This window comes from Thamnophis sirtalis, unplaced genomic scaffold (assembly GCF_051295495.1).
Source record: "Thamnophis sirtalis isolate CommonGarterSnake01/CBP01778 unplaced genomic scaffold, rThaSir2_p1.2 scaffold_1, whole genome shotgun sequence".
In the NCBI taxonomy this organism is placed as follows: domain Eukaryota; kingdom Metazoa; phylum Chordata; class Lepidosauria; order Squamata; family Natricidae; genus Thamnophis; species Thamnophis sirtalis.
Window position 1 is genome coordinate 55,120,121 of NW_028261381.1, and position 14,281 is coordinate 55,134,401.

At 39.4% G+C, this 14,281-nt stretch overlaps 1 protein-coding gene across 1 annotated transcript in view; it reads left to right on the top strand.

The window, feature by feature from the left end:
• The first annotated feature begins 919 nt into the window (after nucleotides 1-919).
• Nucleotides 920-14,281, top strand: part of CNTNAP5 (contactin associated protein family member 5) — a 582,534-nt gene continuing 569,172 nt past the window's right edge. The window contains exon 1 of the mRNA XM_087712206.1: nucleotides 920-1,103. Within this exon, the coding sequence (XP_087568332.1) occupies nucleotides 1,022-1,103 (82 nt within the window). The 5' untranslated portion in view covers nucleotides 920-1,021. The remainder of the gene's footprint in view (nucleotides 1,104-14,281) is intronic.

The window sequence follows — 14,281 nt, forward strand, 5'->3', positions numbered from 1 at the left end:
CGTCACTTTGATAATTTGGGCAGCTGAGACAAACAAATGAACCCGTCCGTCTGTCGAACGGAAAGGTAGGGCTGCTGCCGACTGCCCCCCCCCCCGCCCTCCAAGCCAGGATCTGATTTGTACAGATGCCATTATTTGGCTTTAGGGTGCATTTCACACGTTCAAGGATAGATGTTGCATGGCCCCTGTCTTGGCAGAGGAGGGGCGTTGATCTCACCTGGAGAAGACCCCCTCCTTCCCTTGGGCTCCCCTTCATCCCTCCGCTCCCCCTGCCTCTTCCTCTAGAGGGGGCCCCGAGGAAGACCGTGAACAACACAACGCCCCCTCCTCCTTGACGCACCTGTTTCCCAAAGCTCATATTTCACCCCTGCCATACTCGTCCCCAACCCTGCCTCAGTTGCTCTCTTCTGCCTCGTTTCGGGTCCAGACAAGTCCCCCCCCCTTATATCCTGCCACCCGGATGGTCTCAGAGCTCCCCTTTCTTTCTTTGATTTTCCAAGGTGGCGTTTCCTTCCCCATTTCGAGACCCGAGGTGTCAATCTCTGACCCCTCCCCCCCTGCGGGCATCATCGGAAAGAGCGAGAGCACAGGAAGAGATGCTCCGAGCGGCCAACTTCCCCCGTAACTCCGGAGCCGATCGCCTGGGCTTGCTAGCAGTGCTGAGAAAAGGACCCACCCTCTCGCCGGCGCGGGAGGAGGGACGGGGAGGAGGCTGAACAGGAGGCGGAGGGAGCGGGAAGGGCGCCTTGTGCCTATAAGGAGTTCTCCGGCTCCAGTCTTGCTGAATTCCAAAAAGCAGCTCCTGAAGGTGGATTGGCGAGCCGGCTGGTCCTTTGGCGCTTAGGAGGTCTTTGGCGGAGGCTCTGGCGAGAGAGGCGCCTTCTCTTGCCGCCTCGCCTCTTGTCTTTCCAACAGACTCTGGATGTCAGATGGAGTAAATGAGCCAACAAGGCAAGGGAACCAAGCCGGAGGAGCCGCGCTTTAAAATTGGAGATTAAGGAGGCAAGGACAGCCCGGGGTAATGGAGCCCGGGGCCCAACTCTTCAGCGCGGTGACTTTGCTGCTGCTCAGCGGCTGGCGTCTCGGCTCTGCGGCTTCCATCTGTAAGTATCCCAGACTTTCTCCCTGCCGCTTTCCGGCGAGATCTGCTTCTGGGTTGGGTAAGAGGAAGGGGTGAGAGATCCAGAGGTTGGGGTCCCGGGTGAAGTTAGCTTAAGCTTTCGCTGCAAATCGGCCGTCACTCGCTTTTCACACTTTTCGTAACGGAGAAGAAGAAGGAAGGTGCGGACCGGGTTTCCACCCTTAAAAATAATAATAACGGAAATCTCAGCATCCTTTTACCCCCCCGCCCCCGTGCGACAGTTCTCCGCCTAGACTGGTCGGCAGGGAAGTTGGCTTCTCCTGGATGAAGGGCTGATGATTTGTATTCCTGCGTTAAGGCTTCGTTCTCCGTGTTGCTGATGGTAACGTGGAAATGCCTTCAGTCTCCTCTCCCTCGCAGAGTGAGGATGCCTCCTTTGGCTGTCTTAAAGGTTTCTCATTCAACACACACACACACACAGAGAGAGAGAGAGAGAGAGAGAGAGAGAGAGAGAGAGAGAGAGAGAGAGAGAGACAGACAGACAGACAGACAGACAGACAGACAGACAGACAGACAGACAGACAGACACCCTTTTCCAAATGGATTAATGCCTTTGCTATTTTGGTAATCACAAAGTCACTGTGTCTCTTGTGCTCTCTTCCAATTGCCCCGTTTGATTTTGGTTGTTCTCTTTTGGACAGGATCAGTATCTGCACTGCTACTTCAGGTCTAACCTGATGGGTTTCCCCAAGCCAGAGTCAACCACAACAGCCTTCCATAACACATTGGCTTTCAAACATATTAGGTTATAACTCCCACCTTCCTTGGACAGCATGTTCAATGTTTTACTGGCTTAGAAGTAGTTGGAGCGGCTAGTTTGAAGAAGACTAAACTGTGTCTCAATGTTGAAGAAACATCACACTGTGACATGCGTTTTTTTAAAGAATGTATGAATAGTTTTGGTGCAGTTTAAGAAGAAAGGGCACTGATATAATTTTAAAACTACTAGTCATTCATGAGTTCCTTGGTGCTTTCATGTCTTATACACAGCTTGACACTATTCTGGTTTTCACTTGAAAAAACATCCCTCTATCCTCACCTGAACTGTTCCTTGCATTATTACCGTTTGATGGGTTTAGTTAGATATGACTAGTCAATTGTTGTGATAACGCATTTGTGGGTCTAGATTGCCAGTGCCAATGAGAGGGGCATGGCTATACCTTTTCAGATATTTATTTCCATCCAGGAATGGAATCATTTCTCACCTGACCCTTGAATGTAGCTAAAAGCAGGGAGTGCTCCTAAAGAACGGTCTCCAGTATGCTGTGTCAGAAAGTAAGTCCCATTGAGTTTAAGGATTCTCATTCCTCAGAATGGCTGGATTGGTTAATAATGTACTGTTGATATGTTGCTTTGGGAGATGACAGGGACAAAATAAAACTACACTAGAAGCATTACAATGTGTCAGTAACAGTGCTTAGGAGAAATGACTGGGAACATAACTGTTCACTGAAGTCATGAAAGATTTTAATCCCGTTCACAAACTTATGTAGATCAGAGCATAAGGGCAAATTTTCAAGAATGGGACCAGTTGGTAGGACACATTTTAACCAGTGCCTTGCCTGTATTTTGTTCACTGAGCCATTAAGCACAGGGAAAATATATTTGGAACAAATGAATTATATTCTTTATGCCTTGATGGAAAGGAATGAGTTGTTTCTTGAGTTCCTAATAGCTTTTTGAACACTAGAGGTCAGTCTTACCTTTTTGATTCCCTTCCTTGAAATTGGGGGGGAAGGGGTGCTAAAAGAAATATATTTTGGAAATCTACCCAGTTGAAGCAATGGACTACTCTGAATAAAAAGGAATGCAATAAGCTTCATAAATGACTCTCTTGTGGGTGTGCCTTCAGGTTGGATTTTAATGAATAAAAATAGTAAGCAGGCAGTAAAACTTCTTTCTACCTGGAGTAATGGCTAATATGGTTTAATAACATTCTGGAATGCTAAGTGGGAAGCGATTTAACCAACAAGTCTTACTATTACCCAGTTTGTAATAAAGTTAATTCGAATATTGGTTAAAAGAAAACTCTGAGCTTTAATGAGCTTTACTATTTCTTGGGTGACACTTTAATTTCCCTGTACCAGTAAACATTTCCACTGAACACCGAAACGGCTCCCTAAATATTTGGGATTTTATCTTTGTAAAGCATAGTGATCAGTTCTTTTATTGTACTATATACAATTCTTATGCATTCATTAAGCAATGAATTTAGCAGGATGCTTTCCCTCAGGAGCATTTGGGAAAGTTATTCCATAAGACAGCCATAGTTACTATTTTCCATACATTTTCCCACTCTTTTGAATGGATTGGGGGAATAGGCAAAATCATTGTTTTAGCTATTATGAAATGTTGTTTTCCTTTGCTTCAACCGGTTGTTGGTCAAAATCGAAAACTGAAATAATAATATCCCATTGTAGATAAAGATGCTTTCCGCTCTTTGAAATGCCAGATCATGCTTTGTAATCTTTTAATTCATTCTATTCATTCGTAATTGTTTCATTAGAAAGTAGACAGTTATCCAAGGACTAGAATTTTATTAGTGATGTTTCAGGAAGTATGCAAAATACTCTTTCGGAATGACTATCTGGGTAAATTTAGGGTTGTTTCCATGCATGCTTACTTGATAGCAAGCCTCAGAATAATCAATAGTATTATTGATTATTTGATTATTTGAAACAATATCACAAAGGAAGAGACCAAGCTTTAGGATCCACCAGCTAACTCTGCATATTCAAATCATCAACAGCCGTAAGACATCTGCATTCTGCAAATTTGCAATGTCTTCAGCTGCACTTTAGTAATTGTTTCAACAGAGCACCCAGTATCTCAGGGCTCCCATAAATCTCCAAGAGAAAATTCAGTGCTTTTCACAACTCCACCAATATTTAATACAATCCATACTTGAGCTCTTGGCAGTTTCGGAAAAAAAGAAGAATCAGAGTTCTGAAGGGGATCAGAGAAAGGTCACTTAGATCTAACCTCTGAGTGAAGATGTACTTTTCAAGACTTTAATAGATTAGCACCATGTCAATCCAGATCATAGGATTCTGTGGAAAATGTTTGGTATCTGATGTGCCAGCTGAATAAGAAATAGCCTTTATACAGTTCCCAGTATTTTATAAGACAGATTTTTTTTCTTGATCTCCTCTATTTTTGTACAAACTAACCTTGACCACATTTAAAATAACATCTATACTGAAAGTAAAGAACAACAAAATATCAGTGTTTGAATTAGTATGTATGTCATAGAAGCAAGGATAGTTTGTGAGGAAGAATAATGAATGGTGTTGGAAATGAATAATCTGATTGTGTCTGGGTCAGTATGTAGGTGTCTATGTGTATGTGAGAAAGAGAGAGCTATTTGCTCCCTTATCATGTGTTAGATTATATCCTGTCTTTCATTTCTTTGATTCTTGGTACACTGCATTAAAAAGAGATTCTGCTGCTTGTTTATCTGCTTGATCAGCATATAACTTGATTATAACATTTCCTGAGCTATTTTCCTAGTAATTTCAACAATGGACTATCCAGGAGGTCAGTAGACAGTGTTACAAAAATTACTTTTCCTAATGTATTTCCAGAAATATTTCAGTCTTGCTCCATCAAAGCCCTTTATTAGATTACTACAATAGTAATGAGATTTCTCCCCAGGATTCTAATTGCTGGGAAATAGGTATAGCATTCATTAGTGTGTGTTTCTATTTTTTCATCTTTCTAATGGGTATGATTTTAATAGTGATATCCTTGTCTGCTTATAAGAAGAACTTTCTGCTTAACCTTGGGGCTTCTAGAAGCTTTCTTATATTTCTTTGAGTAATCATTTTACTATTTTTTAATTAGTAATTTTGGAAGATGGAGTTTGTAGCAAGTTTGTCCATATATGCATCCAAATAAAGCAGTCATTACTAATTCCATTGCAGATCTGTCTGGGTATTCTGGATAAATTGAAATAATTGCAAAGGGGAATATCTGCTGCTGTGATATGTAAAACAGCAGAAGCAATGTATTGGGAGAGGCACATGGATTCAACCATGCAACTAGAAGTTTTGTTTCTCATTTCAAATTTTCAGCATAGTACTGTAGGATTGGAGGCAATGCTCCTGATATACCCTTGGATGCTCACTCAGCCAACATCCTTTCTGTATGATAGGAGGATGCTAAATCCACTTTGTCCTATTCTATGTATGCAGTTGGAACAACCTACATAGTGGCAGTTTTTTCGATAGAACAGTTAATATGTCTTTAACAAGTTTATATTGAAACACTGAGATTGAAATCTTGGGGGAGATGACCACCATCCAGCCTACAATGATTATCACACTACCATACTATGTAATAATTTACCATGCTGCAATAACTTTGTGACCTGCTTTATCGAAATATTGTTCTACTGTAGTCACTGTGAAGGTGGAGTAAACTTGGAGAACGACATTGTTTGCAATATCAATCAGGAAAATAGAGAGACCAGTTGCTACAGATAAAACCATAGTTTTTTCCTTCTCTCCCCCCACACTGAATTTTGTTGCCCTCGGAGTATAGAGAAAGGGGCTTGGTTTCTGAATGCTTACTTTCATTTGATGAAAAGATTCAAGTAGATGTATTAAAAGGCCAGCTATGGAAAATGCAACTGAAAGTGATAATAAGTAGACCAGAACTCAGAGTTTTATTATTGTTGTTATTGTTCATTGCATAGTCAGCCAGATGCTTATTGCCCCCAACCCAAGGACCTGGCAAATGCAGATGTTGTTATTTGATGATGTTAAAAAGGTTGTAAACTGATCTGAATAAAGCTTTATTCTGCAATTGACTGGTGGTGATTTTGTCAACGCTGATGGTGTTCAAGTGATGCTCCAGTTGTTTTGAGATTGCACCCAAGTTGCCTATCACTGTTGGCACTGTCTTTGCTTTCTTTTCCCAGAGTTGCTCTACTTCTATTGTTATTTGTAATCACTTCTACTTACTTTTAAAGTTCTAATGATTATTTCACTTATAACTTTAAGAGTAGGAGGCAATGCATTTATTACCTTAAAAGCCATCGGACTCCTTGTCACTATCAAAATAATGACAGCAACTTTTCTAAGTAGAGAATATTTTGTTATGGAGTACATATCGCTTCCAAATGTTATCTGTGCAAATAGTATGGCTGCTAATCTTTTTAAAAAAACAAAACAAAACAAAACTACAGCTAATGTACCTGATGCACTTGTGAGTTCAAAAGAAACAATTGGATTTCATTTGTTTAATTTAATTTATAAACCTCAAAGTTTATATAGTACAACTTTAAATGGATTCTGACCATACAAAGTTTCTTCAATTTTGATGAACCAAAACCTGGTTTGGTGGTGGAAAAATGATGGAATTTGGCAGGTGATTGATCAGGATCCCAATATTTGCTATCTTTCTCTGTCCCTCATCTGCTAGTCTGCTGTTAGTCCATGCCCTCTAATGTTTTTATTCCACCCTCCCATTCTTAAAGAATTGCACCTTATTGCAGTAAAATATAACATTTATACTACCTCATAAGGCTCTATGGTATCCACATTCTAAACAGAATCCATTTCGTTCTTCTCGGGTTTTTTTAAATACTTCATTTTCTTAGATTATACATCAGAGCTTGCTGGGTCATCCTCAGAACAAAAGTCTAGAATAATAAATAGTAACAAAGAAGGAGAATGTAAGTAAGTATTTTTATATCATAACAAAATAACAAAAAACACCAACCCAAAGCAGCGCCTTTTGAAAATCTTAAAGAGTTAGTAGAATTTGCGTGAAAAGAAGATAGGGTAACAAAGTAAATAAACCTAGACAAGTTTTTATCTTTCTGTGCATGCATACATAAGCATTGAAATTTGTGTACATTTTATTTACAAACAGAAATCCAGTTTTGTCAATACATATTCAAAGTTTATATTCAGCCATAGGATTTTTAAAGATGATTTTTTTAAAAATGTTCTGAATAAAATAATCAACATTCCTAGAAGAAATATAAGAAGAAATGATAAGGTTTATTTTCCCACTTTTTTCTCTTTATTGTGACAGGTATGGAGTCATTTTGATCCACTCCACAAAGTTCTTCTTTTTTGGAAAAGTGAATTCCAAAAACTGAGGAAACCTTTAGCAATTCTTTCAGAATATTCATAGCGTTGAACACTTGGAGACTGCTTTACATACAGAAAAAGTGAGACTGCTAGGAAGCAATGCCATGAGCTTTAAACCTCGTCCATTTGCTGGATAGTGAAAAAATAATCCTGGTAGCTAGGCAGCAGCTCATTTGAATGTGTGGTACCCAAATTTTTCACCCTTATTAGCGATATGATAGGAAAATCTGGATCAAGGTATCTGAATTTGCCATGCAAAGCTGCTTTGCTCTTCTCTAATATGTATGATGCAGCCATTATGTGGTTATCCATGCACAATATCTTTAGCAGAGGTATAACCTGAAAGGCAATCAGGAAGAGGAAGTTATAATGAAGTTTAATTATCTCATACATATTTCTACACATTGGTTAAGCTACACAAAACGTAGGAGATCCATGATCAGAGCTTATCTGTGTTTTGAATCTATATTTAAAGTAGTTATAGAGAATATCAGAATTATAACTGCAACCCTAGCAAGGCAGTGTAGTTAAAATTTCCTGCCTGTCCCATTTGCTAATTCACTTCCTTATACTGTATATTTGTTGGGTGTGTAGCCTTACTGTGAAATGCAATTTGGCTCCAGATTTCTATAGATTTATTTGCATGAGCAAGCCTATTTGATTATCAGTATTAATATCATGGGACTTTCTCCCCCTTCAGTCCCCTTTGAAGGAATAGCTTTGTTTGGACACTTGGATACTTTGTTCAGTTGTGAACCTCGAACTGATCTTGAAATATTGTCTTAGAGCAACATGACTGGATTGATGAGGCACAGATTTGAGAGTATTCCTTGCATATGCTTGCAAATGTTTACCATAGGAAGTGTCATGGTGAACTGGTAATAAAGCATCGATTTATCTCTTTGCAAGATACTTGCTACTAATCTCTCCTTGGCTTTGTCTTTGGAAATGTGCACATCCATCCAGAAACAATCTTCACCACCAGGTTATCTATTTTTCATTTTTCATTTCTCAAAATGCACAAACACCTGGAAATAATGATGGTGCCAAAAGCTGAAGTTTTGCTTTGCAGACGGCAAGTTTCCATCATTATCATCTGAACGAAAAAATAAAATAAAATGGAGGAAGGGAAACTGGAAAGGATCTAGAGGAGATGCATGTGGCCACAGCATGATTTTGGACAAAACTCATATAGGAATGCTCCAAAAACGATATTATGGAATTTATGTATTTATTTTATTTATTTAAGAGAATTTATATGGCCTCCCACTCACTTTCAGTGACTCTGAGGTGCTTATAAATAATGCAAGAGTCAAATAAATCTATTCGGTATGATTTCTTTTCTATGTACTGTTCTATTTTTTTTTTTTGGCACATTTACCTCCTTGTGAGCAGATTCTGTTCTTGCTTTGTAAAACCAGAAAAACTGTTTACTAAGGAACATATGTGAAACAATGTTTATTGATTTTCTTTATTTCTATATCAGCAATTTTCTCATAGCTGAGAAATCAGCACTGTCTATCTATTGTCTATAAATTATACAGCATAGAGAGAAAGTAGGTTAATGAACACTAAAACTCCCTGATTATTCTTTTTTTCCCTCAGAGATAATGTCCACAATCTGGTGTACAGACAAATACACTAAGGGCTCATTGAAATTAGTAAGATTTAACGTTTGAAATGTGCTCTGGATTGTGCCAACTTTGTCTCCCTGATTGGTTTAGGTGAGAGGACCTGTCATCATCATCCCCCCCATCAATTAAACCGTGTGTGTGTGTGCGCACGCGCGTGCAAAAGTGCACGTGCATGTGTGGTTTTTAAAAAATTATTCCCCATAAACACTCCCAAATGAAGCTTCCCAGCACTATCTCTAATGTTTGAAAGCAAGTAACAGAAAAACAATGGCTTATATAAGTTGGAACAAACGTAGTTATTTACCTTTATCTAAGTAATCTTGATACAGCTCTAATGATACCTCTATTGACCCCAGTTAGCCTTCATTCCCCACCATGAGTTAAGTTCATCATCATGATAATGAATGGAGATCTCTGCCTGGTTCTGCCTTGCTGCTGTCTAACTATAGTGTCTGCAGATCCATTCAAGGTAGGGCCTTTGTATTCACCTCATTCGGAGCCCAATTCGTCACAAGCCTTCTAAGTTTAAGCAAACAAATCATTTTTTAAAGACTTCATCTGAAATAGGTAATCCCAGTGGGGGTTTCTCCCTGTGTAATTAAACTCCTCTTTCCCAGTCAAATCTCTGAGGCCCTGGCCCTTGTACAAGAGAGTGTCATCAAAGCAATCAACATGCATCTGAGAAACAGCCAGACTCCTGTGTACAGAGCTGGATAGATGTCACTGATAATTAATTCACTTGTATTAATCCTTTCCTTGCTTTTTCTAATTGCACAGATTCTTACGGGCCAGTTTTACCATCTATTTGGCAGATCAGTAAAATTGATTGAGTTTTAAGTGGTGACAACAGTGCCGCGTAGAACCAAGAGAACACAGTGGATGCCAAAATACTGCCATATTTTATTTTTAACTATCCAAACTGTTATGCAGCTTAAAAAGAATAACCACCACAAATTCAGGAGCATGATAATGAAATGGCCCTGACAGACAGATGTAGGCTTCTTCTCTCTATCCCTGGCCACAAACTGCTATATCAAAACATAGAGGAGGGGAGGATGCACACAACAAGAGAAATGAAAAGATTCCTTGAAGTCATTTTAGGATTTTTGGTTTTCTTTCCATAAAAACCTACTAGTTATTATTTTTTCAGCAAAACTGTTGTGACATTTTTGGTACTGACAAGTATTTTCTACACTTTTGAACAGTGTTTTCAAATGCTCAAGTCACTAGCCTATATTATTTAATAATTCTTGTGGAGTCCTTGGTCTTTGCTTGCTTGCTTGCTTGCAGATATTTCATTAGCCAATATCTTCAAGCAAACAACCAAGCTCAGAGAGCACCAAGGACTCCAAATTTCAGCCCTGAGCTACAGATACTCTCTTCCTATAATTCTTGAATATATTGTTAAGGTAATGGGGAACTTTGATTCCCCCCCCCCTCCATTGTAGCTAAGGGAGAGAAGGCAATCTGGAGCTGATTTAAAAAGAGTTTGGCTGACAAAATTATGTTGGAAGAAAGAAATGGATGAGCTATTGCTTATGTGATGTGAGTTTGTCCCTCTACTACCCAGTTTTGGTTAACTCCACATTTGTCAATAAGGCTAGTGAATGACCTTCTGAAACAGTTATTTAAACTCCTCATTCCTTCTCACCATTTATGCTGTGCGAATATGCATTTATGCTCTTGTTTCTATGCATCCTCAAAATTGGACACGGGATATTCAGCCATGTCAATGATAAAATCCTACTACATTTGGAAATACTTGGGTCTGCCAATAGTTGTTTGTCACTGGGAAACAGTTTTTCTGGACAGACCAGGACTGTCAAACTTGCAGCCACACCCATACCCAGTTTAGCGAAGGGGTGGGGGAGTCATGATATGTCATGTGACATTGCCGTGATGGTATAAGTTTGACACCCCTGGGATAGACGATACCCAAATCTAGCTGGCTCTCCTTTTGATATATTCTTGGCTTTTCCAGGCAGCTCTCATTGTCTTCTCATCCCATGCCTAGAATTTTTTCACAAGCCCTTCCCATAGAGTTTTGGCCACAGAAGCTCATGTATATGGAAATTACGAACACCATCCTTTGGATAAATATAGCAGGTAAACAGTTTAGGTTTATTGGATTTATATGCTGCCCTTAAGGCTCATGGGGTGGCTCATGCCCCTTTTCTGCTTTTGTCAACTTCAAGACACCACCTTTATGTACAGTGGTACATAAAAAAACAACCCTTTCAGTCTTTAGGAAGGACCAGCTAATTTTCTTTGCTGCAGGTGTGTTATATCACTTGGAACACGCATTGGGGAAGAAATAGCTTTTAGTGATTATTGCAATCCTCTTTCTTTTTTCGCCAGTAGTCCCTGAGAATATAGCAGAGGGATAAATATATATGTTTTTAAACTTGAATTATGCTGCCATTTGCATACAGATGGAATTAATGCAGAATTAGTCAGAGGAGCCATTAATAGGAAATCATGGCTTAGAAACAAGCTTGTACAATCCTGGAGTTTCTGCCAACACAATGTCCTTTATATTCTTTAGTTATATATGCAAAAAATGATATCAAACCTTTCCTCTTAGTGCTAATTATAGTTCTCTTGCACACAGAGGACAGTGCTTTCATCTAAAAAAATGTTGTTTGCTAAAATAAACTTGTGTCTTTACTCACAACAGCAGTAACAGCATATCTGTAATTCTCAGCTATGGGATATTTTTTTATATCTGAATATGGTCAGCAGAGTATAATATGATATGGGATGCAAGTTTATAATATAAATTCATCCTCCTCCTCCTACCCCCCTTCCCTTTCTCCTCCCTATCACAACTTTTAAAACATGGAAAGATGAGGCAAAACATATTACCAATTCCAACAGACGATAGTGCCACCTAACACCAGGCAGAGAATATGGGAAACATTACTTTAGTTTTTCCCCCCTACTTGGTCCTCTAAATGCTACAAATAGATTAAAATAACTTATTTTAGTCAACTATATTGACTATGAGAAGGTACCGTATTTTTAGAGTATACAACACACCCAAGTATAAGATTCACCAAGGTTTTGAAGAGGCAAATTTTTTAAAAAAGTTTTTGCACTCTGCAAACCTTCCAAAAACGCCCTGTTTTTTGTGAAAATGGGCCTATTTTTCCAAAAAGGCATGAATAGTCTTTAAGGGGCTTACAGAATGATCCTGGGAGGTGCCCCCCCCCCAAAAAAAAAACACAAGCAAAGAAACATCCATTTTTTATGAAAACGGGCCCATTTTTGTCAAACAAAATTGCATGCATAGCCTTCAGGAGGCTTATAGAGTAGTCCTGCCTGTTTTTCACTCATTTCTGCCTTCCCCAGCTGTCAGGAGCTCTCTGAAAGCGTTCTACAGGCTCTGCATGGCCATTTTGGTGAAGAGGGTGGGGTTTTGGGAGGCAAAAAATGCTGTATTCAGTGTATAAGATACACCCAGATTTTCAGCCTCTTTTTTGAGGGAAAAAGGTGTGTCTTATACTCCGAAAAATATGGTACTTTTAGCTTTATTGGAATTTATCCAATCTACTTATAACTGATGAAACTTAATAAGGATGCATTCAGTCACGTGATCTGTATAATTGTACGCATAGTTCAGGATATCTGGATATGTATAAACATAGATAAATTTGCCTCCTCCATGTTTGGGCATTAGGATGAAGGTGAGTCATGCAAAACCTCATACATGGAGAACATAACATAAGGCAGTGATGGCAAACCTTTTCAGCACTGAGTTCCAAAAAGAGAGCGTGCAGTCACTTGTCTGAACCACAACCCGGAAGAGGAGTTGCCCCGAGTTCATGCACGTGCCTGAAAATGAACTTCTGGTCTCTGGAGTGTGCATGCATGCCAGCCAATTAGTCTTCTAGATTTCTGGCACGCATACATGCACGATAATCAGCTGGCCGGCACACATGCTTATGCAGGAAAATGGAAGACCAGCTCTTCTAGTTTCCGGCACTGCCATATGCACGAAAGCCAGCTGATCGTCGCATGCACATGCACACCAGAAACCCGGAAGAGGAACAACTGACACCACACATGCCAGGTGACATGACACCGCATGCCACTTTTGGCATGTGTGCCATAGGTTCACCATCATGGATATAAGGCAACATCCGTATCTTTGTACTTAAGGAAGATAGGGGGACTGCAGATACTATTCTGACAGATTTTATTTTACCCTTTTAGCATATCTACAAACATAGCAAGGAAAAGAAATAGTTGCTGCAACCCCCCCCCCCCCCCCATGCTGTGCAGATTTCAAGATACATTTAAATATAAACAAGAGCGAATAATTTCAAGCCAGTAACAGAAGATGCTATCATAAGACTTCTAAGCATGATGGCTAGGGCATAGCTCAATTTGTATTAAAACAAATCTTCCTAAAGAAACTTGAAAGGAAGTTGAAGGTGAATTTAAGAATCCATTTAGACATGTATATATATTTTAAAAAAAACCCAATCTAATGAAATATTTAGAAGCCTTACTCATCCCCTTCCCCCGCTACACTTTGATCTGCATTCTACTAGTGGGGTGGGGAGCAAAGGATAGTAGTACTACTTGTAGTAATTTGTGCTTAGTTTTTCAAAGGTCAGTGGGTGGAGACATGGAAGCTTTTCTCTCATTTGTCGCTGGATTCCTTTGTTTTCAGCACTAATTAGCTGAATTAGACCCTGCACGTAGGGGATTTTTTTTTAGTAGACCTGAAAACCTAAGTCTCTCATATATTTACCCTAAGTTAATTTCTAATAAGAACATTGCTTGTTAAACCACGAGTTTAACAAGTAGAATTGTTATTTTAACGGTTTAAGTAAGCCTGCTTGGAGAACTCTTCCTGGGTTTGTGGAGAAGGAAAAAAAGCAGGTGGCACAGGAGATTAGGAGCAGCAACAGGAACAACAAGGTGGAAAGGGAGACTATTAAACCCAATTTTTGCATGTTTTAGAATTAGGAAAGTGGGATTAAGAGGCAAAGCAAGCACCTTTGAATCTCCGACTTCCCTTAAGCCCTTGCATCCTGCAGATGTACTGTAGGAGAACTTCATCATTCACAAATATTCTGTAGCTATTAAGTAATAATGAGCTAGGAACAGGATTATCCATACCTTAAGTAGGCTTTTGCATTTAACCTAGAGAAAGTCAGGATCAAATGGCAACTTGGGATGTTTTAAACTTTGTTTCCAGCAATTGCTGCTGCACTTTTTATGTTTGTGGGAAATATAGAAGCATGAAAGAAAATCCCATCACATGAGATGAGTCCTCTTTTTATCTCTCCATGTGTTTTTCAAAGAAAACTGAAACTCCATAGTGGTACCAAGCCACTTCTTTCTCTGAGAGCAAATCAGGAAGAACCAAGCCAAAAACATCACCATTCAGTGAA